This window comes from Sebastes fasciatus, chromosome 18, assembly GCF_043250625.1.
Source record: "Sebastes fasciatus isolate fSebFas1 chromosome 18, fSebFas1.pri, whole genome shotgun sequence".
NCBI lineage: Eukaryota > Metazoa > Chordata > Actinopteri > Perciformes > Sebastidae > Sebastes > Sebastes fasciatus.
This window is the reverse complement of record NC_133812.1, coordinates 1,282,501-1,307,833: the sequence shown is the minus strand read 5'-3', so window position 1 is coordinate 1,307,833 and position 25,333 is coordinate 1,282,501. Positions and strand designations below refer to the sequence as shown.

Sequence of the window (25,333 nt, the reverse complement as noted above, 5' to 3'; positions counted from 1 at the left end):
TTGGTGGTCTCCGGTATTGTGGCTGCATCTGCTGCCGCGTCGGTGCCTGCTTGACACCAACTGCTACCATCCCTAATTAACTACGTCTGTACGAGGGACTACCAATGCTAACGAGGGATTTCCAACACCTAATGACAATGTGGCAGCCTGGAGAATAACACTTCTCAATCACTGCCAAAGACATCAAGAGCTCCCAGCAAGCATGCTGATGCTGCAGGAACCAATGCACGGGCATCGATCGCAGGGACGTCCCACACCAATACACATGGACGTACTGAGGAGAGATGCTGGACAGTGCTGGCTTTCCGATAGTTGTATTATCACTCTTTCCATCCACCACTATTGGTTTTGTGTTATCAGCCCTACTTGTATTAGTTATTACAGCTGCTAGACTGCTATTGTGGCTGCTTCTATATCTCTCTCTCTCTATCTCTCTCTCTCTCTCTCACTCTATCTATCTGTCCCCCCAGCCGGTCTCGGCAGATGGCCGCCCGCCCTGCGCCCGGTTCTGCTCCAGGTTTCTTCCCAGTAATCGGGGAGTTTTTCCTGGCCATAGTGCGCTTGGTGGATCCTGTTGGGTCTCAAAACTATGGTGTACGGTCATAGACCTGCTCTACATATAAAGCGTCTTGAGATAACTTCTGTTGTGATTTGACGCTATACAAAAATAAATTGATTTGATTTGATTTGATGTTGGATAAGGGCATACTGCATGATATCACATGAACTTAATGTAGTTACTTTATATTTCATATTCATATAGACAGTGTCCGTCTTCAGGCTGTTCTCATGCACCGTTCGTAGCGATACTTGCGTCACGTGTTGCTGGAAAATGCACAAAAAAACGAGAAATACCTTTTCGTAAGATATCAAACAAAGGTTGTATGAAAATATGCCCTCTTTCAAATGCACTGTAAAAATTAACTAAAGTTTTTTTCTGCACACATTCACACACACACACACACACACACACACACACACACACACACACACACACACACACACACACATACACACACATACCCACACACACACACACACAAACACACACATGCACACACACACATATACACACACACAAACACACACAAACACACGCACAAACACACACACACACACATACACACACACACACACACACACATACACACACATACCCACACACACACACACACACAAACACACACATGCACACACACACATATACACACACACACAAACACACACACATACACATACACGCACAAACACACACACACACACACACACATACACACACACACACACACACACAAACACATTCACACATTCACACATTCACACACACACACACACAAACATATACTGTATACAGTATATATATATTAGGGCTGTCAAACTTGACAATAATAACGTCTTAAGTGAAAATCCTGGTATCATAGTAAACTACAAAACCTAATGACTCCATCTGTACCAACCATGTCATGCTAGCTTGTCGCTAAATAACGCTACGAAATTACACAAAATTTGGTGAGGAAAAACTGTCATGACCATTTTCAAAGGGGTCCCTTGACCTCTGACCTCCAGATGTGTAAATGTAAATGGGTTCTATGGGTACCCACGAGTCTCCCCTTTACAGACATGCCCACTTTATGATAATCACATGCAGTTTGGGGCAAGTCATAGTCAAGTCAGCACACTGACACACTGACAGCTGTTGTTGCCTGTTGGGCTGCAGTTTGACATGTTATGATTGGAGCATATTGTTTTATGCTAAATGCAGTACCTGTGAGGGTTTCTGGACAATATCTGTCATTGTTTTGTGTTGTTAATTGATTTATAATAATATATATATATATATATATATACTGTATAAGGTATATGTTAGTTTTATTTTGAAAATAATGAGCGGAAGGCAAGGTTTTAAAGCAAGGTAACTTGTTGGTTGCTGGTTGCTGGTCGCGCGCACCCTGCTCCTCCACGTTCCTCCTGTCCTGGAGATCAGCGCGCGCTCCTATAAACGGCTCCCTCCCTCGCGGAGCTGCGGACAGTGAGCGCGTCGCGCAGAGACACGGACATGAGGACACACTGAGTGCAGAGGACTGAGACTGAGACTGAGCCGCGGACCGTCAGCGCATTCCTGTGAAAGGACAACTGATGCTCGGACCTAACATCAAGCACTCCCAGTTGACAGATTAGCACTAATCCTCCTGGTTGCCGGTGCGCCTTTTGGCACTCGTGGTAACGTGAGGACAGATGCTGTTTCTGATCACTTTCCATGATTATTGATCTGCTTCATGCCACAGGACAGGACAGGACAGGACAGGACAGGACTGTAACTCCCTCTTGGATTTAACTCCTCATCAACGGCACACTTTCCTTTAGTCTGCAGCGCACGGAGATGGCGCAAAGGGTAAATCTCTGACAGATTATTCCTGAATTTGGATTATTAACTTGGTTTGCACTGAGTTATTAATATTATTATATACATGCATAAATATGGTTGAGTGATATGAATTTATACGCAAAACAAGCTAATTGATCAAGTGTTTTATGAAATGCTGTGTAAACGGCCCAGTGTTTGCAGGACAGCACACTGTCCTCTCATTAACATGTCCAACTCTCACCCAGTACGAGGAGTTGGCTCACTACGGAGGCGCGATGGACGGAGTCGGAGTCCCCGCCTCCATGTACGGAGACCCGCACGGCCCTCGGCCCCTGGCCCAGGTCCACCACCTGAACCATGGGCCCCCGCACACGCACCCGCACCCCACGCAGCACTATGGAGCCCACGCGCCGCACAGCCTCATGCCCAGCAGCATGGGCAGCACCGTCAACGACGCGCTCAAGAGAGACAAGGACCAGATCTACGGGTATGGAGAGGCCTAGGATAATAACAATATTCATATTCATAATAAGATTATAGCCTACCACAACAACGACTACTACCACTCATTATAATAATTATAATAATAATAACAATAACAATAACAATAACAATAATAATATGATTTTGTTGTTATTAATAATATTATGTGTAGATTGTTATGAGGCGACAGAAACAATTAGGGGCCTAAATACGAATACACACTAAAACTCATTTCATTTAAGTTGTTGAACAAAAAGCCAGAAATTCCGTTCAAAATGTGTATATATATATATATATATATATATATATATACATATTAAATATTAGATCTAATAAGCTACACTGTCCATGATATGAAGTAATTCCAGTAATTTTGCAGATGCAGTTCTAATTTTAATTTCATTTAATTTAATTTAATTAAAAAATTGTATCTTTTATTTTTTTTTGCTGCTTGAAACGAGTCTAAATCCTCCGTATGGAGAACTGATTCCAATCTGTGGAAGGTTGTTTGCTTCGGGAACAGATGAAATGGTGTTTATAATATAGTGATGTAGAATGATCCGTTGAATTGAGGAGGACTAAATGAGTCTGTGGTGTTCTTTAGTTCAGCTCGCGGTGTGAAGGTGTTTTAGGTGTTCTCTGGTGTCCAGTAGCAGGCCTAACACTCTGTGTTCCTCTGGGTTGCAGACACCCTTTATTCCCACTGTTGGCTCTGGTGTTCGAGAAGTGCGAGCTGGCGACGTGCACGCCCAGAGAGCCCGGGGTGGCAGGAGGGGACGTGTGCTCCTCGGACTCCTTCAATGAAGACATCGCCGTGTTCGCCAAACAGGTAGAGACCCGCCTGTACAGGACGGGACGGACACGTTTTACATTTGACATTTTTAGAAAACTTCATTCTAAATTTAAAACAACTAAATCCGTTTGAAAACACCAACAGGCATTACATCTCTTTTTCTTTCTTTCCCTCTTCAGATCCGCGCAGAGAAACCATTATTCTCTTCCAACCCGGAGCTGGATAACCTAGTGAGCGCTTCCTCTTCTTTCTTTCTTTCTTTCTTTCTTTCTTTCTTTCTTTCTTTCTTTCTCATTTCATTCTCAGCTGTGTACTGGCCGCCCGGGCGACCTCCTTAATGCCACCTGTCTGTTTGGTATATAATAATATTTGTATGATGTTTGTAATTACTAAATGCACACAGTCATTAATATTACTTATATTATATTATATTATATTATATTATATTATATTATATTATATTATTATTAGGACAGCCTGGGCGTCTCTACAATCACATGATGTATGTTTCTTTTTTTAGATGATTCAAGCGATTCAAGTCCTACGATTTCATCTCCTGGAATTAGAGAAGGTAGGTTTATTATTATTATTATTGTTATTATTATTATTATTGTTATTATTATTATTATTATTATTATTATTATTATTATTATTATTATTATTATTGTTCTGGTGCTCAGCCTATAGAATCTAAATGACAGACTGGATGTTTCAGGTCCATGAGCTGTGTGATAACTTCTGCCACCGGTACATCAGCTGCCTAAAAGGCAAGATGCCGATCGACCTGGTCATAGAGGACCGAGACGTCTGCAAGTCGGACTTCGACGACATCACCGGATCCTCGACCAACCTGGCAGACCATGTGAGTCCACCTGCCTGCTTTCCATTCACAGAGAGCTTTTACAGGAGTGAGCCTCTGAGGCCTGCTCATCCTGAACTCCGATTAGTGAAAAGTGAGCCTAAAGCTGCTGTATGTTGGAGACCACTGGTTGGAGTTTAGGGCCCATCCAACAGGAAAATAACGTGTTTTGCTACACAAAATAAGACTAATTTTTTTTCTCTAATCTTTTCATTTTAAAATAATATACTGGAGTGTTTTACCTCTAAAAACGAGAAAAATCCCTTTTAGGTGAAATTCCTCAAAATGTATGAACATATTGAACATTTGATCGGGTTGCAAGAAGACTTTGCTTCATTTTAAACGTGTTGTCTTTATTGGCTGGTGTGAATGAGGACAGTCTGTTAACTGATTCAGATCATCTGATGAATCAGGCTGTTGGATGGCAGTGGGATGCTCAGCCGAACACTTCTATCTGCTCTGTTTCTGAGAAGATATGGACAGTTGACATTTGTTGTTTTAATGTAATTACGTCTGTAACTTTACTTATCTATTGATTTATACAAGAAAGTAGTCAGACGTGATGCTGATCTCTAGTGTTGGCCTTCAGTCCCTCTCAGCCAGTATTATTAATAGGGTTATTAGGGTTATTATTCGGGTTATTAGAGCTGTGTTCATTTACAGAGAAGCACATGCAGATATTGAAGTGATTCCTAGTGGCAGTGCATCAGCAGCAGTGTTGGACGGTATGGCTTTAATGCCACATAGATTGACTCTTTACTGGTGGTTTGTCATGTCAGATAGCAGTTGGAAATGATGGACTGTAGACTGTAGTTTTACAGTCTGTAATTCATTCATGTGTTTCAGTGGTGTCCCATGGTTGACCTACAGGTAACTTCTCAACATTTAGGAGCTTGTTGTGATGCAGATGGGGTCATGGAAAATTCCAAAAATGTATAAATATATTTTTGATATAAATGTTAAGTTGAAAAGAAATCCTGATTTCTGTATAATTAATTTGAAGGCTCCCTCCAGTCTATATACAAATGTTGCATGGCAACTCGCAGGCCGGAAAAGGCTGAGAAACCCTGACTGAAAAGCTGTTTTAGTTTCATTTTTACCTTTAATATTTTAAAATATGAATACTGGCACAAAATATTATCGGCAGCTTCCGTGACAAATATCAGTATAGAGTTCAGTGACTTCATGAACATACATGGTCTTCCTTCTGTCTGCAGCAGCACAGCTCTGGTGTGTGTGTTTGTGTGTGAGGCCACCGGCTGATGTGACGGGGCACTCCTGCATAATGGATGTGCTCTGGTACAAAGACATGCACAGCTGTGTAACGTGTTAACCACTGAGTGAACCACAATTACTTTATCATTCACATGGGCTCAAAGCAGTGCATGTGACTTTACAGCTCTGGTTTGAGCTGCTTCTGTTTCTAACCCTGACCCTTCCACTGTGACGGCTCATACTGACGCTCTGGTCTGAAGCTCCTGATTGATGACCTTTTGTTCGCTGTAAAAAATCCCATTGAAACATTTTGTCTGACATTTCATTTTCTCAAAGAGAGCAGGAATCTGGCAGTACAATTTCATTTCATCAAGTTCTAATTTTAAACAACTTTTTTCAATAATTTTATTGAGAGTGTCGTTTTCTTCTAGAAAATTCCAGAATCAAATGAAACTGCTCAGTGAACATATTTATTCTCTATTAGCATCATTTAAAAAAAGTACAATATACAATTTGAGATCAATTAGTTTTTTCCTGTCTTCTGATATTTGGTAAATACGTTTCGACCATTTCTCTATCACACACACACACACACACAAAAACAGTTTTCATCACTCTTTTATTCTGAGAGATGAAAAAGCATCTGAATTAGCATTTAGACCATTGTGTGACATACAGTACATTTCAACAACACTGTGTTGACATCCCTTTACACTGGTTTGGTAAAGTCATCACGAAACCTTCACTGTCGGCGTCAGGCGATACTCAAACTAGCATTTTATGCTTTCATAGTCGAGTAGAAGGTTGAGAATGTATGGGAGAGAGATGAGGAGGTTAATATACATGGTCAGCGCTTTGAACACATAGACAGATCTCCTTAACCATAAAGTTATCATGCCTGTATCTAATTTAAAGACGTACTGTATGTGGCAGGGTTGCAGTTAGACCAATATGTACCTGAAACGTTACAAAACCTGTTTATCCACAGTCAGTTGTCCTAAATCCTCCTTAAAGGAATACTTCACCCCCAAAATGGTCCTCTGAGTATCAGTAACTCACCCCGTGTTACCTTGAAGGCCTCCACGGTGAACGGAGAATCCAAAAACAGAGAAAAGTCTTGATGAATTGAAGTAAACGGGAGCCCCGTTTTAAGGCAAGGCAAGGCAGCTTTATTTGTATAGCACATTTCAGCAACAGGGCAATTCAAAGTGCTTTACATAAACATTCAAGAACATTGCGACAAAGTACAAAAGAACATTAAGACATAAATAAAACAGTTATAAAAACAGAAAAACATTAAAGATTAGAAAATAAAAACAAGCTAAAAATCAAAGCTAGGATAGAAGCTAAAATAGAATATAACACAAAAGAGTAAAAGCTCTAGTGTAGTATCAGATCATTATCTGGTTTAATAAAAGGCAGCAGCAAACAGGAAAGTTTTAAGCTTTGATTTAAAAGAACTCAGAGTTGAAGCGGTCCTGCAGGTTTCTGGGAGCTTGTTCCAAATATTTGGTGCATAAAAACTGAACGCTGCTTCTGCATGTTTAGTTGTGACTCTGGGGACACTAAGCAGACCTGATCCAGATGACCTGAGAGGTCTGGATGGTTCAGAACATAGCAGAAGATCAGAAATGTATTTTGGCCCTAAACCATTTAGTGCTTTGTAAACCAGCAGCAGTATTTTGAAATCAGTTCTCTGAGAGACAGGGAGCCAATGTAGAGACTTCAGAACTGGACTGATATGATCCACTTTCTTGGTCTTAGTGAGGACTTTAGCAGCAGCGTTCTGAATCAGCTGCAGCTGTCTGATCGATTTTTTAGGAAGACCAGTAATGACGCCGTTACAGTAGTCAAGAGTTTTGTCTTTGTTCAGCTGAAGAAAATTCTGGCACATCCAATTATTGACTTGTTCAATGCACTCACTCAGTGCTTGTATTGGACTGTAGTCTCCTGGTGATAGAGTTATGTAAATTTGTGTGTCGTCTGCATAGTTATGGTAATTTATTTTGTTGTTACCAAAAATCTGACCCAGTGGGAGCATGTAGATGTTAAACAAAAGAGGCACCAAGATGGAGCCTTGGGGAACTCCGCATGTTCAGCTCAGATTTGCAATTACCTATAGACACAAAGAAGTCCCTGTCTTTTAGGTAGGATTCAAACCAGCTGAGTGCTACGCTAGAAATACCCACCAAGTTTTCCAGTCGGTCTAGTAATATATTATGGTCAACAGTGTCGAATGCAGCACTGAGTTCCAGTAAAACTAAAACTGAAATTCTACCACTGTCTGTGTTCAATCGGATGAGAGCAGTCTCAGTGCTGTGGTGAGGTCGAAAACCTGACTGTTTTAAAACATCCAAAACCCTCACACAACTCGTGCAGTATAATCCAAGTCTCACTTTTCCAATCATATGCTATTTAAAGGGGCGGCAGCAGCTCAGTGGTAGAGCGGGTCGTCCTTTAACAACAAGGTTGGGGATTCGGTCCCCGGCTCCTGCCATCTGCGTGCCCAAGTGTCCTTGAGCGATACACCGAACCCCAAGTTGCTCCCCGGGCTGCTCTCACAGCAGCCCACTGCTCCTAAATGATTATGATGGGTTAAATGCAGAGGTTACATTTTGTGTATGTACTGTATATGACAAATAAACGTAATGAAGTTTTAGTTTTAAAACACTTCCACATAAACAGAACTCACAGGGACGAGTAGCATGCCTGCGCAAGCAGTGAATATTCCTTTAATCTGGACTGCTTTGGTTGCTCTGGAACAGATCCTCTGGTTAAATGCCATACATTAAATCAAAATGGAAGTATAAAAAGTAAGTATGTAAAAGTAAGTATTTATAAGTAGAAGTACTTGAATCTCACAACGTGTCATGAGTCTGTAAGTTTTTTAGTTACGATACCACAGCTGGCAGATTAATAACAGTGTAATATTACCCAGTTTGACCTGATTTTGTTGAACACACACACGCACACACACACACGCACACACACACACCATTTAACGTGACAGCCTTCACCCTAACGTAAGAGCTCCTGCAGGTAAACAGACAGTGTGAATGTTCGTCTGTGTATGAATCTACGTACACTCTACCCTCCAGTCCTGTTAATTAGGTTTTAACAGATGGTGTGGTGATAAACGTGGAAACACATGGCGCCTCTTTGAGTAGCTGTGTGTACTTAGGAGCTGTAATTATTGGGTGGCTGGATAAGAAAAGAAGGGCCATCATTGAGAGGGCTCGTTCACACTGCGCCATTGTCCCCACACTTCTTGTTGTCATCTGCTGAGCTCTTCATCTGATCACCATCCGGCAAACAGCTGACGCAGAGAGGCTGAAGAGGGAGATCTGCTGTTTGGTTTGGGCTTACGGCCGTCTGAGTGGCCCGGCCGAGCGGCCCCATAAATGCGGGGTTTCTCCCAACGCAGGTCACAAACAGCCAGGACACAGGAGGATCCACATGCTGCAGGGCTACTAAACTGTCCTCTAAACTCTTTCTGCAACTACATTTAAAGCTCCCTCTTGGACAGAATGGTATAGTTCTCCTGCCTTACTATGCTAATATGCCACACAGCTGTCTTTGTGTCTTTGGGAAACTGCATAATGGACCTCATACTGGACCTACTGGACCTTCCTCATCTATTTTTTCCCCTTTCCTCCCTTCTTCTCCTCTGTTTCCTTATCTCCTGTCCCCTGGTGTGTGGACCTTTCCCTGACCTCTCAGAACCCGGCGTCCTGGAGAGACATGGATGACGCCCACTCTACACCCTCTGTGGGCACCCCGGGTCCGTCCAGTGGGGGACACGTCTCTCAGAGTGGCGACAACACCAGTGAACTCGGTAAGAGCCCCTACAGGCCTCCTGCGTCCTCTTTCATATCAAAGCTTTGACTTTCCTGTGACCTCTCTTTGAGGCAGCAGCACTTACTTCATCTCATCACTTCATCTTGATTGCGTTGATAAAAACAGGTCATCTGGAGTAACGTTTGCTAAAAAATGAAACTATATATTTGTGAGCCATTTCATACGTAGAGTTCCAGTATATCTTCAGTATGAGTGCTACAGCCTCAGTAAGACAGGCTCAAAGTATTGAGAGATGGACTGTCGCTAGCATTGAGGACAGTGAGCTCCTGTCCTCTGGGATGTTCTATGTAGAGAAACATGTACATGGTGGGTAATGAACTGGGTGATTCCAACTATTTTAGATCCAGTAGAGCTTTGTTACTTCCCCACCACGATCTCATCTTGTAAAACAACACAGACAAACTCACAACATGGGATTTGTTGACAGAAAGAAAAAAAAAATATATATATATATATATATACATATTTTTTTTTTTCACATCTATGTACATAATGTACATAAATGTGAATGATTTAGTCTTTGACTTCAAGAAAGAAGTAAGTCATTCATGTTGGTTTTGCCATGTAATTACAGTCAGTTACAGGTCAGTTAGCACTGATGAGGACAGTTAACTCTTCTTATTGATGCCGTCCAGCCCTTGTCCTTCTGGTGTCACCCTGGTGTTCCTGCACTTAATGTGATTTCTGATGTGCTAATTGGAGGCTATAAGGGTTTTATGGCTTGTTTTTGTTTTTCTCCCCTTTGGGCGCAGTAAAAATAGAATAGACTTTAAAGCAACTTTCCACCCTCTGCCCATCAGGCATCAAGGAGCACAGCATTGCCGAGAACAATAGGAGGATGCTTTGCAAGACAAGAGAAACTCAGTGGATTAAGAGACAATCAGGAGCAGATCAAGACTCCTGAAAATGATATTAACTTCTCATCTTCAGATAAGACACAGAGAGTGTGACATGTTGGTTTTGGTAAATCTTAATTTGACTATTGGGTATCCAGACGTCATATGTTGAGCGAGCTGAGAAAGGCCAAAGTGTGAATAGCCTCTTTCCTTTAGGCTTTTTTAAAACAACAGTGGGGGGAAAACCCAAGGTCCATGCCCTTTTGACCTGGGAGAGAATACAGAGGGGATGGGAGTGCAGAATGCCCCCTGAAGGGATGTAAGGACAGAGTACTTTATGTATGAGGAACAAAGGAAAGAAGAAGGCAGAATGATCAGAGCTGCGGTTGCTGCTGCAGGATGTGCTGCATGCTACCTGCTGCTTCTCCCCAGGCCTCTCTGCCTTGTTTCCAGTCCATTCACATGCCAAACACACACAACCTGAAAGTATAGAAAAGACAGTTAGAGGTATATCATGTTAATCTCATTTGGAGCAGGTAGATGGCCTCCGTAGAGTTGTAATAAAGGTGTCATCACATGTTTATATCAGGAATACTCACCTAGTGGAGGTACAGTGATGGGAGCGTGGATGCAGGAAAAGCCATCATCTTTTATTCATTTCATTTTAAAATCTCTATTTTCCTTAAGATTAAGTTCATATGCAACTATTCTATAGAACTATATTAGTGCTTATAGACTAATGAAAGGATTGATGATTGATGGTTTGTGTCCCTTCTCATTCCAGCAGTCAGTGTTGAACAAATGCACTGACCTTTGCCCAAGTATCACCTGCCAATCCTTAAAGTTTCCTCCATCTTCACTGTTGATATTTTTAACATTAGCACAGTTCAACTTAAGAATGTATCAAATTGAGCAGGGAGTAAATTTGGAGGTGATACTTGGCACTACAACAAAATTCATCCCTGTCTGTCACAACAGACCATTATACTCTCATTTGCCTTGCTAAAACATTGTGGAGGAAACATCATTGCTCCTTGGATATGCTCACTGGAAATGACATCCTTCTACTGCACAGAAGCCATGGGGAGGTGGATGAAGCTCAAGACTTTGACATTGGAGACGAGGGTTTACATCATGTGTCCTACATGTTGTTAGGTTTAATTGACTTAACATTTTAATAACACACAAATATTTTCCATCTCATGCTTCAAGTCAGCAATGACATTTTCCCCTGGGAATAACATATTCAATTCAATTCAATTTATTTTGATATATAGCGTCAAATCATAACAGAAGTTATCCTGAGATGCTTTTCATATAGAGCAGGTCTAGACCGTAATCTTTAATCTAGAGACCCAACAATAGATCCCTCATGAGCATGGATTGTTATGTGACAATGGCAATGAAAAACTTCCCTTTAGCGAGGAGAAACTTTGGGCAGAACCCAGCTCTGGGTGTGCGGCCATCTGCCTCGACCGGTTGGGTTCTGAGAGAGAGAGGGTGTACCCACAAAGTGAACAGTAAAGGTGGGTGGAAGGAAAACCAGATGGTGTGTCCCATCACAGACCTGCAGATTCATTTGAACCATAAACACAATGTTTACCAACCTTAACCACCAGATTCCCCATGTGGAGATAGAAATCATTATAGAAAAGTTGGTATTGAATGTAATCCGGTGATCGATGCCCTGCCTGGTGATAGGCCTGCTTTTTCAACATTGAACTAAGGCCATAGTCTTACACAGCGATATCATACACTGATCTGAGGCTGGAAATGAGTCCCACTCCGGCCCTGCTGTGGTGGGATGTCATTAGTAATGCTTGTATAGTTTGAGGAAAGCTTTTAAAATTCACTGTCATTTGGGAACACTAGAGTGGTGCGATGTGGCGTCCAGCCCTGGCTTACCACAGGTACATGATCCATGCAGTGTGTGGCTGCTGGTTTGGATCATGGCTTCCTCCTCCTTTGGAAGCTCCCAGGTTTTGGTTGTTGCCTTGTAAGCTGTGTGATATGCAGAGAGGGCTCTCTTTGATAGCTCAACCCCCAGGGTGACTGCTGTTGACCACAGCAAAAAGGGGCTGAGCTCTCCAAGGAATGTTTGGAAGGGGGAGGCTTGAAATGTCCATCACAAAGACCCAGATAAAACAAAAGGCAGTGGGAGTGACTCAGAAATATCCTGCACACTCGTGTTGAGGAACAGGATGTGTTGCATCTTTCTGTCACATCCAGAGCCTGCAGTCGGGACTCAGGAATGTGGGGAGGTGGAGGTGCTGACATACCAATGACATCACAGCTTCACTGAGGCTGCGGGCTAATGTCCCTTCAGCATCTGTCATGGTGTGGATGTCAGAAATGTTTCAAAAGGGAGGTAAGAGAAAGAGATAAATGCTGGATGTAGAGGGAAAGGAAAGTGTGCCTTGTTGTCTCTGCTATCACAGAAAATAAGTCATTATTTACTTGAAAACAAATGAGCACATTTTGTATCGTATGTACTGATAATTGTGCATATTTTACTCTTAAAGGGCCAGTTCACTTGGATTACAAAATCTAGATCTCCTCAGGCATCTCTGCATGCAGATAGTTTAGGTTTTGTGGGTCTGCTATAACAAATATGTCAAACAAGTGATAGAATGTGTGCTGTTTCATGCCATGCTGGTACTGTAATGTGTCCCCCACATTTCCAAATGAATTGAGATGATGACGAAGGATTGTACAAAGCAATTCAGGGTACATTCAGTTTTACACTGACCATTGGGAGATTTGTCCACAGTTCAAACTACAGTATCAGAGTGCAATAACAAGCCCTTAAGCGACACCTTTTCTGGAAAGACATGTTGCCGTTGAATTGTGTTTTTTCAGTACTGTGAGCATCACTAACACAATCCTGCTCACCTTCAGATTTAAAGCAGCAGTAGGCGAGGTCGGAGCAAATATGATTAAAGAAGTTATTTTTATAAAACGGTCACTATATCGTGACAGTAGTACATGAAACAGGTAACCTGAAAATAATCATGTGCATCTGTGTCCTCCGGTGTCCTCTCCGGTGTCCTTCGATGTCCTCCAGTGCTCCTAATGGCATCTGCAAGATTTCACAGACCGGAGGAAAACAAGCAGTTAGAGCTGATCTGAGGTCTGCTGTCCAGCTGCCGTCTATGAGAGCCGGCTGTCAATCACTCGTGAACTCCGACCAAACGGTCAAACTATGCAGCGCTGATGAAATATGAATCAATATTCTGTTACGTTAATGTCTATTTCGCTCCTTAGATGTTCTCAGAATCATCTTGTAGTGTACTGTTTAGCTGTAAAATGAGAAAGTTTGTGACGCTGCTGCCATGTTGAGATCAGGTTGAGATGGCTTGAAGGAACGCCAAGTGCCGGTCACATGACCGGAGCACAGCCAATAGGAACGCTCTCTCTCTGAAATGACCTTTGATTGGTCAAAGTCTGCCGTCACAGGCTAGATGTTCTAAAGCCTGAAAACAGAGCCATGAGGAGGAGCAGAAGTCTAGTTTTCTCTCAGAACACTTGAATTACAATATGCTGAAAAGTTATTATGCGATTTTTGCCCAATGATGCAAAAGATATACTGACTACTGAAGCTTTAAGTGAGAATTTTTTTAAAGGTGCAATTGATAACATTGATTCATGCAGCCACTAGATGTCTCACTCTCCGTCCTCCATTACATTGCATTCACTTCACAACAAATGGTTGCCAGTTCTTTGCACAATCTGCATATTTTACGGTGGAGTGGAGTGAGACTACATCCACACTAATACGTTTTTGTTTTAAAACAAAAAACATCTCAGTCCAGACAAGCGTTTTAGGGCCGTTTCAGAGTTAATCTCTGTCCATACTACCATGCCTGAAAACGCATATCACATAACCATTCACATACGCTGGGCATGCTGTGGCTCAGAGGTAGAGCAGGTCAAACTGCTGTTTAGTGCCAGCATGCAAACTGCTTGGCTTTAAACAGCTTTAAAGAGTTGCATCTCCCCATCAACAGCTCAGCCTCTCACACGGAGGATTCCTCTTAGAAACCTTCCAGACTACTCCATTTAGAGCTGTGTATCATGTCTAATAAGGGGAGGAGCCCCGAGGTGTCACTGATGATGGATCAGGCCCCGCTGAGCTCATTAGACTGGCTGCGCTGGCTTTGCATCACTGATGCAGCTGGGAGAGCTGCAATCAGTTCTGCTAGCCGCTCTGCACTTTGTCTTGTGGACACGTCATCTAGCGACTACCTCGGCCAGCGTTAACAGCCCCAGAGCTACAGAGAGCATGCAGAGACTGGAGGAGGAGATGAGAGAGAAAATAAAAACAAATAAAATAAAATAATCTTTCAAATGTCAAGACTATTCAACCCACAGTAATCAGCACATGCACACGCATGCAGTACACGTACATTAATAGAGTTACAGTATTGGGAAAGTTGAGAATTAGAATGAAACAAATAAATACATCAATAAGTATTTAAATAAGTAACTGAATACAGAAATATAAAATAATAGAGTAATGGAGGAGACTCAAAAGGTCAATGATCATTTCAAATGACCAATGCGTTGCGACCAACATAGGTCATTTTAAACAATTATTGCCATGTAAAATAAAGGCATTTTAATGTTGTTCAAACACTACAGTGTGCCTCGGATTATTTTTGAGGGAGACTTGCATTTTGTACTTTTCTGAGATCATATTCCACTCATGCATTGAGCCCTTCACAAGACTGAATGAGCCCAATACACCTGAAGGATCCAAAGAGCACCGGTATGTGATTACTACAGAGACCCAGCTGCGCTTTTGCTCCATTGTCTTCACTATTGAATAGTATTTGGTCAAGTATTTGGCACAATGTTATACAACTAACCTCCTGCACAATATAAAAGCCGTCATCGTCAAACTCAGGCACATGTTGCAGAGTATGAGTATAGTAAGAGTAATATAGTGATATAGTAAGATGCAGTGTTCACAGCATCTCAACGGCTGCTCAATGTTTTGAATGCAGCAAGAAGCATAAAGGAAAAAAAGCAATTACTGAGTTGTTCTCATGCACGGTTCGTAGCTACTGTATTCCTACGACAAGTAGTGCAGTGTAAGCTGTATGTATCCCACGTAATCAATTTGTATGTAATCCACGTAATCGTAAACCAGGAAGTATGAAGAGAGTAGATGGGTGGATCAAAAAACACCAGTCTTTCACCAGCAGACCGCTGCTCATGTCCCGTGTGAAACCAGAAGTCACGGTTGATTTATTTTTCACATAACTTCCGTACTTCAGTAAATTCACTTCCAGTTTTATTTTAAGCCAAACCGCGATCTTTTCCTAAACCTAAGTAGTTTTTTTTTTAAAAGACTAGTGCGGAAATTGACGCATGCGTGTCGTTGCCGGCCATTTGTAGGAAAAGTCCTAAAAAATAACGTTAGTAAAACAAATGATAGGAAGCGTTGAGGATGTGTTGCAGGGGTAGAAGTGTATAAGAACCCAGGCTGAGCAGAGCAGCGGGGGGAGAGATGAGATGAGGACTCTTCATATCTTAAGGTGCTGTTTTTGTGTCTGTGTTTTCTTCTTAGCCCCGGGGCAATACTCCAGCCATCCCCGCGGTAATGCCCACCCCTCCATCTACCCCCCCTCACCACGACGTGAAGACACTGGCAGGCATGGTGGAGGGGGGGACGGTGGGTAGAGAGAGAAGAGGGGGCAGGGGTGAAAGGGGGCATGGGAGACTTGCACGGGTGTATGACTTTGAGACTGCGCCGTCACACACTGGTTAGATGGGCCGAGTTGCCTGGGAACAGTCAGTAGCGATTAGTGTAGCGGAGGATCTGCCCTGCGGCTTCACCCTCTCTGGAGCAGAAGAAAGAGGGATGAGGAGAGGAGAGGAGAGGAGAGGAGAGGAGAGGAGAGGAGAGGAGAGGAGAGGAGAGGAGGTGAGGTGGACCAGGGTGGGGGGTGGAGGGGAGAACTCCGTGCCTTCCTCAGATATAATTAGGCAGAGTGAGTCCTGTTTTCCTCTTTTCTTTCTTTCTTTCTTTCTTTCTTTCTTTCTTTCTCTAACTTTTTATGATGCTTGTTGTTACAACATATGTGCTGTAGCTTTATGATCTGAAGATGAAATATAGGCTACTACAGTACCACTCAGATATAATTGAGGCCGCTCTTTGATTGATGTAAATACATATTGAATGGACTAGCCTTTTTGATTTAATAGATAGAGATGGACCAGTCTCATCAGTTATATCAAGTAGGTCTTGAAAAATAATTTGCTCATCAATTTTCTTTTAAATTGTTGATGTTACTTTTGCTAGTCGGCTGATAATCAGACTGAACTGCCAGACTGTTTTTTCTTCATTCAGTCAGCTCGACACTGTGTTCACCTTAAAGGATCTCTTGATGGGAGTTGAATGGTAAATGGACTTGCAATTATGTAGCATTCACCCATTCACACACACATTCACACACACACACACACACACACACACACACACACACACACACACACTCATACACTGATATCAGAGGCTGCCATGCAAGGTGCCCATCAGGATCTGATCTAGATACTCATTCACACACCAATGGTTCAGCCTTCAGGAGCAGTTTGGGGTTCAGTATCTTGCTCTAGGACACTTGGACATGTGACCGGAGGAGCCGGGGATCGAACTGCCGACCTTCCGTTGGTGGATGACCCGCTCTACCTTTTTCACACTGAACCTTACAATGTAACGCCGCCACGTTGTGTGATTTTAGATAGCATGCCGGCATCACAGGAGCAAAAGAGTCGTACCGTTTAACACAACAGCGTCGGGTCTAGTGTGTGTGTCCCGCCTTGCCGGCTGTCCCTTTCACATAGACGTCGGCTCGGCGCTGTGACTACCTCTGCTGCCGACTCAGAAGTGGAACAACTCTTCTGCCCGTTCCGCCTCCGTACCTTTCATACAGAACAGCGAGTCAGAATAACGGCACAACCGTCCCGCCTTGAACCGGCTGTGTGAAAGGGGGCTTGTGACTCAGAGCTGGACACCATCCGTCAAAACTCCCACAACCCCCAGAGCCTACGACCCTAGAACACATCCTTTTTAATGTCAATATTCATTAGCTGAAATATTTATGCATGAATATGGCTCATATAGGCGTGTTTGATTGATGCATCTCTAAAGACAAAAAGACATGCTAGGGCAAATCTTAAGAAAAGTAGGGTTCCTGTCCCGCCTCGGGGGAGGAGTCTCTCAGATGCATTATTCACATGCCCTCCAGGCAAGCTTTCAAGGCTTCTCTGCCTCGAGGGCAAGAAAAATAACCACCACTGTTAAAAGTAAATCATCTCGGCTGATGCACAATTAATGACAGAGAGGGAGAGGGAGCGGAGTGCCCCTTGTGTTACAAGATGCAGTGAGTTAGCTAGGAGAGGCGGAAATCTCAGTTTAAAGGAAGCCTCCTGCCTCCGTCCAGCCAGCTTCCTGTTGGAATCAAACAGGGATGCTGCTAATGGCAGGATCCATAGCCCGGCATGAAATCCCACACTGACATCATAGTCGGGGGTTGGGTGTGTGTGTGTGTGTGTGTGTGTGTGTGTGTGTGTGTGTGTGTGTGTGTGTGTGTGTGTGTGTGTGTGAGGGGGTGTAAATATCAGTAGCACTGAATCTGACTGCAGTTTGAACATTCATTATTTGATGTCAGGCACACAACTCCTGCAGTCATTACCTCACGTCAAACGTGTGGCTCAGATTGAATTAATAGCTCTTGGTTTTATTGAGCTCCCACACTACAAACTCCTCTTCATTATCCAGCGCTGGGGAGTCAAGCGGAGGTGAGAGGAAGAATCTTGAACTGAGGAATGCAGTTTTCCTCTGTCTGCCCTTTTTGCAGCACATTTTGGCAGAGGAGGGTGAAGGCGACGCGACCAAATTAAAGCTTTCTCGTAACGTAACTCCTCTTGTCTCTGATCGCAGGAGACGCCCTCGACAACAGCTTGGCATCGCCGGGCACGGGAGACGAGGATGACCAGGACAAGAAGAGGCAGAAGAAACGAGGCATCTTCCCCAAAGTAGCCACAAATATAATGAGAGCGTGGCTCTTCCAGCACCTCACGGTAAGGGGATTTAGCTGTGGCTTTTCTTCTTCTCTGTAACAGCAGCCCTACGTTGATTTAACTTAATGCGGGGAGTGAATATTGTCTCGGCCCAGCCTCTCCAACAGCCAACAGCCAGAAAGGAGCCCAGGCTAGATTTCCCCAAGGCATCTTGAAACTAAGTTCATCTTTGTTCCATCATAAGAGAACAAAGCAAAGACAAACTTGCGTCTAAAGGTCCTTTTTGAAATACTAGTCCACGGTTTGCACAGAACTCGACATCAGAAGCAGCATCACTGTTTAGGCGCTCCGTAAGAGGGGGTGAGCAAGTCCCCAAGAGGAGAGCTTTACCTTTTATCCGAGGTCCAAAAGATACCACCGCTGCTGCCTCATCAGTTGTTCTACCTCTCCCGCTCTTAGATGTGTTATAACGCCTCAGTTGTTTAGTTTGTAAAAGGCCCATACAGACTCTGTACTTAGAGTAATCCCTTCATTTCCAAAGCCCACCTTTAGATTTTCCAGATGAAAAAGGAGGATAATTGAATTATCCCCTCTCTGTTCCCCATTCCCTTTCAGGCCTAATTTGTTAAGCACAAGTGTTTGCCATGGCAGGATGTGTCTATGAAAAGTGTGCAAGGGGACTTTGGCCTCTGAAAGGCCTATTGCAACACCCAAGCGATCAAGCATTCATCAGCGGTTGAGGGTGTGAAAAGAGCGGGATTATGTTTTGTCAGACGTTGCGGTGTGAGGCCCGCGGGTGGAAGGCCGTTGGGGGGGTGTTTCTGTCCACCACTAGCCGTAGCCTCCTGCTTTTGTTGTCCATTCTGAAGACCCTTAAAAGATCTCCTTCTGAGGTAGCTATAGAGCAAGCAGCTGTGAAAGGTTTGGATTCATTATATTATTCATTATCAGCCCATTAGCCTGGTCGTAACTGTTGGTTTCCATGCAACCCTGCATTTATCCACATCCAAGGACTGATGCCAAAGACTTTGGGAAGCAGGAATCCACTGAAGGTCACAAGTATCATGTCAAAGTCAGCTGAATTTGTTCTTTCAGTTGAAATAGAAGATTTAATTATGTAACGTTCATGCATCTACAACACCTTATGTAAAAATGTACCCCATAATCTTTGCCAAAAAACAAAATCTACTCCTTGCTCCTCAAAGGTATTTGTTCCAGCGGTTTGACCCTACAGCGGGTTTAGTACCCAAGAAGAAGTCTTACCCCTTCTTTTCCGAATCGGATATATTCTACTGGAATCAGCAGAACTTTATCTGCGATGTCCATTCCAGACAAATATCCATAAATCTGTTTAGACATCATATACAAAAGACTAGGGCTGTCAAAGTTAGTAATAATCATAATCATAATCATAATCATAATCATAATAATACGGCAAAGTCGTTTTAACGCCACTAATTTCTTTAACGCATTAATGCAATTCATATTTCGGAGGTTGTAGCGGACTCGGTTTAAAACTAGAGTGAAGATACGGGTATCTTCTTAAACTATAAAACCTGATGAATCCATCGGTACCGACCATGTCATACTAGCTGGTTGTGAAGGAGGTTAAATAACGCTCCAAACTTACTCTAACTGTTGGCGAGGAAAAACAATATATTTCCAATAATAAATATATACATACATTTGCATAAAGCAGCATATTTGTCCACTTCCATATTGATAAGAGTATTAAATACCTGACAAATTCCCCTTTAAGGTACATTTTGAAAAGATAAAAAAGGTGTAATTAATTTGCTATTAATCCTGATTAAATATTTGAATCTATTGACAGCCCTAAAAGACACACATTTCAGATGTCGCCTCATCAGTATGAAAGTAATCAAGTGATGGTTGTGTGTACATCGATGGTTACAGTGCAAACTTGAACTGCTAGTAGTAAAATCTTAGAGATGGAGCCCTCCAAATAAATAAAAATATAATTTACAATTATTTAAGGACTTCTCAATGTTGCTGATTTGCTGGGGAAACGGGGCTGTGCCTGTACAAACTAGATCCCATCTGTCTCCAAATAATATTTATAATTATAATACCTTTTATTTTACAGCATTTTCAAAACAAAGTAACAAAGTGCTTTACGTGGTTGAACCAGAGTTTAAACATTTCAGGACTGCAATGAGGCAAGTCAAATCAGACAATTAAAAAAATAAAAATAAAACTGAATAAAATATCCAACAATAATATCAGATGAAAACAATATTAATGATAAAACCGACAAGACATGCTAGAAATAAAAAAATATGAATTATTTATTTATTAGGGCCTGAGCACCGACAACGTCGGGCCAGCGAAGTCCCTATTGAAACTAGTGTTTCCTTTTCTTTTTCTCCCAAATGAATTGCCTTTTTGAGGCCTTAACAAGCTCAAAAAGTTGCTAAACTTGGCAAACTTATCAGACGCGGTGAAATATTTGATATTTTAAGGGTCTTGGGCTTGGCTGTTGCAAAATGGCTCGCTAGCGCCCCCTAGAAAGTTGGAAAAATTGAGCCCCGCGCTCTGGTTTCACCTTCATGTATGAAATTTGGCAGACAGATGTAATATGTGGAGATGCACAAAAAAGCCTCTTAGAGGTATGCCCAAAACTCAACAGGAAGCCAGCCATTTTGAATTTAATGTGCGATTTTCGCCCATTTTTAGCGTTTTATAGGCCATGTACTTTAACGAACTCCTCCTACAGATTTAATCAGATCGACTTGAAATTTAGTCCGGATCTTAAGATGGCGTTGCCATGGCATGGCGGCCATTTGGCGTGATTCGCCATGAAACAGGAAGTTGTTGTAACTGCAGCATACTTTGTCAACCGTGAAGTGCTCTGAACAGGATCTATAAACCAACGCTAAAACCTACTGCCAACCAGAAGAGGCTGAAAGAGGAGAGACATGACCAAGCAGCTGTGTTTTATACTAGCTGAAGGCGTGAGATCACTTTTTAACCCTGAACATAATGAATTCTAATGAATTAGTCGCAATGATGAAAGCATGAATGACCTTCTGGAGATCAGCTCGAGAGAGAAAACACCGGATTACTTTGTTTGATCAGGTTCCTCCGGTTTCTGGCTGCAGGTCTGACAATCGCAGACAGGGAACATAGATCATTTAGTCAAACTGGGATAGACTTTAGAGGACCAAAAAGTTTTGCACTGTATTTTCCGTATTAACCCTTTAACCAGCAGCTACATGTCGGATGTTCAGTAAAACACAGAACGCAGGACACAGAGCAATGAGGACCGGTGTGTCTGTGACGCAGCCATTTAAACACACAGAGGAGTGATCAGAGATCTGTGCACGCCTCCAGGAGGATACAGTATGACCAGAAGATTCAAGAGTTTTATTTGCCATTTGCACCTAAGTACATTGGAATCCTGGTCAGTTTACACCAAGTCAGCTTTAAGAAAAGAAAAAGTAGAAAGGGCACGAGGTAATTACATTACATAATAAGTAGCACATCCAACTCAACACAATAAATAAATAAATTATTAAAACATATAATGCCCTCAGTGTAGTCAATAAATAAGCTAAACTACCCTCTGCATAGGAACGATACCCCCAGAATACAAATATACAGTATATGCTCCATGACCATATTAAAAGAACTTGTAGCTTTCATAAAAATATATTTTTTTAAATAATTAATATATTTCAGAGAATTCCACAGTGGAAGGCAGCATATTGCACAGCATTTCAGTCCGTTTAGTTCAGGTGTACTGCGTGTCAATAATGGTATGGAGGTGAGGTGAGGTGTGGGGTATTTGTGTCCCTCTTTAACGTCCTTTGCCACCAGTCTTATTGTAGCTGGGAAGAAGCTGTTGTGAAACCAGAGGTGCTCTGTGAGTGGAGATGCTCTCTGGCCTGTGGTGCCTCAGGTTGTGTCCTGAATCCCTCCACCTGAACAAAGACTGAGCTAGGTGGTGTCTGTCCCTCAGGATGCTCTGCGCCCTCCTCCTGCAGCGCTAGGTGGTGTCTCTGTGCCCTCCTCCTGCAGCGCTGTGTGGTGTCTCCGTCCTCCTGCAGCGCCGGGTGTATATCATGTCCATGGAGGGGAGGTTAGAGCCAATGATTTTTTCTCCAGTTTTTATGACTCACTGCAGCGATTTCCTCTCGGCCTAGCGTTCCCAAACCACACCGTGATGCCGCTGGTGAGGATGCTTTCCACCAGTCAGATAGGCCGGGGTGAAGGGCTGACGTCTGAGTCCAGCCGTCTTCAGCAGCCTAATGAAGTGCAGCCGCCGCTGAGCTGTCTTCACTGTTCACTGTTTGTGGCCCAGCTCAGGTTGTCAGTAAGGTGAAGGCCGAGGAACTTCAAACTGTCAGCCCGCTCCACTTCTGTGTCCTGGATGATGAGGGGCTGCAGATGGGGGGCTCTCCTCCTGAAGTCCACGATGACTTCTTTTGTTTGTTCTATGTTGAGAACAAGGTCGTTGTCTTATCCATAGCTGATGATTTTTTTGACCTGTTCCCTGTATGCAGACTCGTCCCCACCTCGGATGAGGCCGAGGATGGTTGTGTCATCTGCATACTTAATAATGATGTTGTTCTTCTCAGTGGAAACATTGTCATGGGTGTATAGTGCAAACAGTTTTGGGCTGAGGCAGCAGCCCTGAGGGGTCCCGTGCTGACTGTGAGCTCAGCAGAGATCTTATCTCCCATCCTCACCACCTGTGGTCTGTCAATCAGAAAGTCCAAAATCCAGTTGCAGGTGGCTGTTGGGAACCCGAGGTTAGCTAACTTCACAGTCAGCTTCATTGGCCGGATCGTATTAGAGGCGGAGCTGTAATCCAAGAAAAGTATGCGTGCATATGTCCTGTTACTGTCCAAGTGTTGGAGTGTGGAGTGAAGTGCCAGTGCCACTGCCTCATCCACTGACCTGTTTGAGCGGTAAGCGAACTGTAGGGGGTCCAGTGAGTCAGGAATCACTACATTAATTGATTGAAGAGCCAGCCTCTCCAGGCACTTCATGGCCACTGAGGTGAGTGCCACTGGCCTGAAGTCGTTCAGTTGTATGTGGATCTGCTTTCTTCGGGACCGGTATGATGACAGATGACTTGAAACACCTAGGGACTGTTTTCTGTGTGAGAGAGGTGTTGAAGATGTCTGTGTACGCCCCTGACAACTGTTCAGCACAGGCCCTCAAGACTCTTGGTGACACTCCATCAGGTCCAGCTGCCTTGCGTGGATTCACCTGCTTCAGAACCCTCAGAACCTGTGTGTGTGTCATCTGTAATGCAGTCTCATCAGGGTTATGGGGGGCTTTTGAGGGGGTGTCTCCATTCAGTCTGTCAAATCTAGCGTAGAAGCTGTTGAGGTTGTCTGGAAGGGTGGTGCACGCCTCGAGGAGGATACAGGATGACCAGAAACACGCAGAGGAGTGATCAGAGATCTGTGCACGCCTCGAGGAGGATACAGGATGACCAGAAACACAGTGGCGAGCCACATGCAGCTGCTGTGCTGCTGTTGCTGATTAACATGATCATGAAACAGGAGTTTAGAGAGCATCCAGTGTGTTCTGGAGTTGGAGAAATTAGCTTTCTTTTAGCTTTTGGGTTCCTTTTACACTATCAATACATTTGTATGATGCCCACGTGTTTCATACCAGGATTTGCAGAGCACTATCAGCCCTCTTTACGCTGAGGCTCCCATTCGTCCTAGAACGCTGTGGAATGAGATAATTTGGCTCTAAAGCTGAAGAGTTGTAGTCCGCATTTTGAATTTCTTCAAACGTCTTGTAATGACACACGTTTACTCATACGGACCAATCGTTTTGGTGTTTGAAACCGGTTTACCAAAGTCTTTAGTTCACAAAAGTAGTGTAATATATGAATAAAATAGCAGATAAATGTATAAAAAAAGTCTAAAATGAAATTTTATAATATCGTTTTTTGAGGTAGAAGTGTTGTCTGTCACTGTACTTTCACCAGAGAGGGACTGAAATCAAATGGTGTAGCAATAATAACATAATAATAATAATAATAATTTAAATGTAATAAAAGCTCATAATGTAATAATCAGCACATAATGTAATAACTTAAATGTAATAAAAGCTCATAATGTAATAAAACATTGAGCGGATAACGTAATAATAGTTTTGTTCATAATGTAATCAGTTATTACATTATGAGAACATTATTACAATATAATAAAAAGTTGAATAATGTAATAAATTCAGTGCATAATGTAATAATTAAAAACACAAAAAAAGTACTGTCTTACTTCTTAAAGCACAGTAACCCTCTCTAGTTTCACATGACACAAGTGGAGGAGTTGATTTAAAGCAACTGGACTTTGTCTGTTTGGTCAAGAAGACATTTTCCTCTATCAGCTCCATACTGATGAAGCCTCTTCGATGTGAAACTACAAGATATCCAGTGACCTGGACCAATGAGAACCTTTACAGAGATGTTGCTGAATTTAATATACTGCTGATTCTCAGCATGTGGAATAAATGTTCCACACATAATTCCAGTTACTATAATAGTTAGCTGATCCAAGCAGCAAACCATTTAAGGTAACAATCTACAAAACTGTAAAAATGTGAGCTCTTTTATATGCAGATGACTCCACACTGCTGGTCTCCCACAATGATAAAAGCAAAGTTCTACTGTGAGTACGCTGAGTGCAGAACTTCTTAATATCAGATAATAAACTGTCACTCCATTTAGGAACATGTAATCCGTACTGTTTGGGTCAAAGATCAAATGAAAAAGGTCCCCTGGTTTTAATGTTGTTGGTGGTGACACTGTGCTTGCAGCTAAGGAGTCTGAATCAAAGAATTTCACAATTTCTGAACAAGAAAGCAATGCTGACCCCGGCAGGAGCTCCTGTCCAGCCGTTGTTTGACTA

General features: G+C 42.7%; 1 protein-coding gene across 1 annotated transcript in view; it reads left to right on the top strand.

Moving 5' to 3' along the window:
- Positions 1-2,029: 2,029 nt before the first annotated feature.
- meis2b (Meis homeobox 2b) overlaps positions 2,030-25,333 on the top strand; it is a 36,770-nt gene continuing 13,466 nt past the window's right edge. Inside the window, exons 1-8 of the mRNA XM_074615467.1 lie at positions 2,030-2,392; positions 2,611-2,852; positions 3,536-3,677; positions 3,821-3,871; positions 4,162-4,212; positions 4,357-4,503; positions 9,436-9,550; positions 18,358-18,497. Coding sequence (XP_074471568.1) covers positions 2,381-2,392; positions 2,611-2,852; positions 3,536-3,677; positions 3,821-3,871; positions 4,162-4,212; positions 4,357-4,503; positions 9,436-9,550; positions 18,358-18,497 — 900 coding nt within the window. The 5' untranslated portion in view covers positions 2,030-2,380. The remainder of the gene's footprint in view (positions 2,393-2,610; positions 2,853-3,535; positions 3,678-3,820; positions 3,872-4,161; positions 4,213-4,356; positions 4,504-9,435; positions 9,551-18,357; positions 18,498-25,333) is intronic.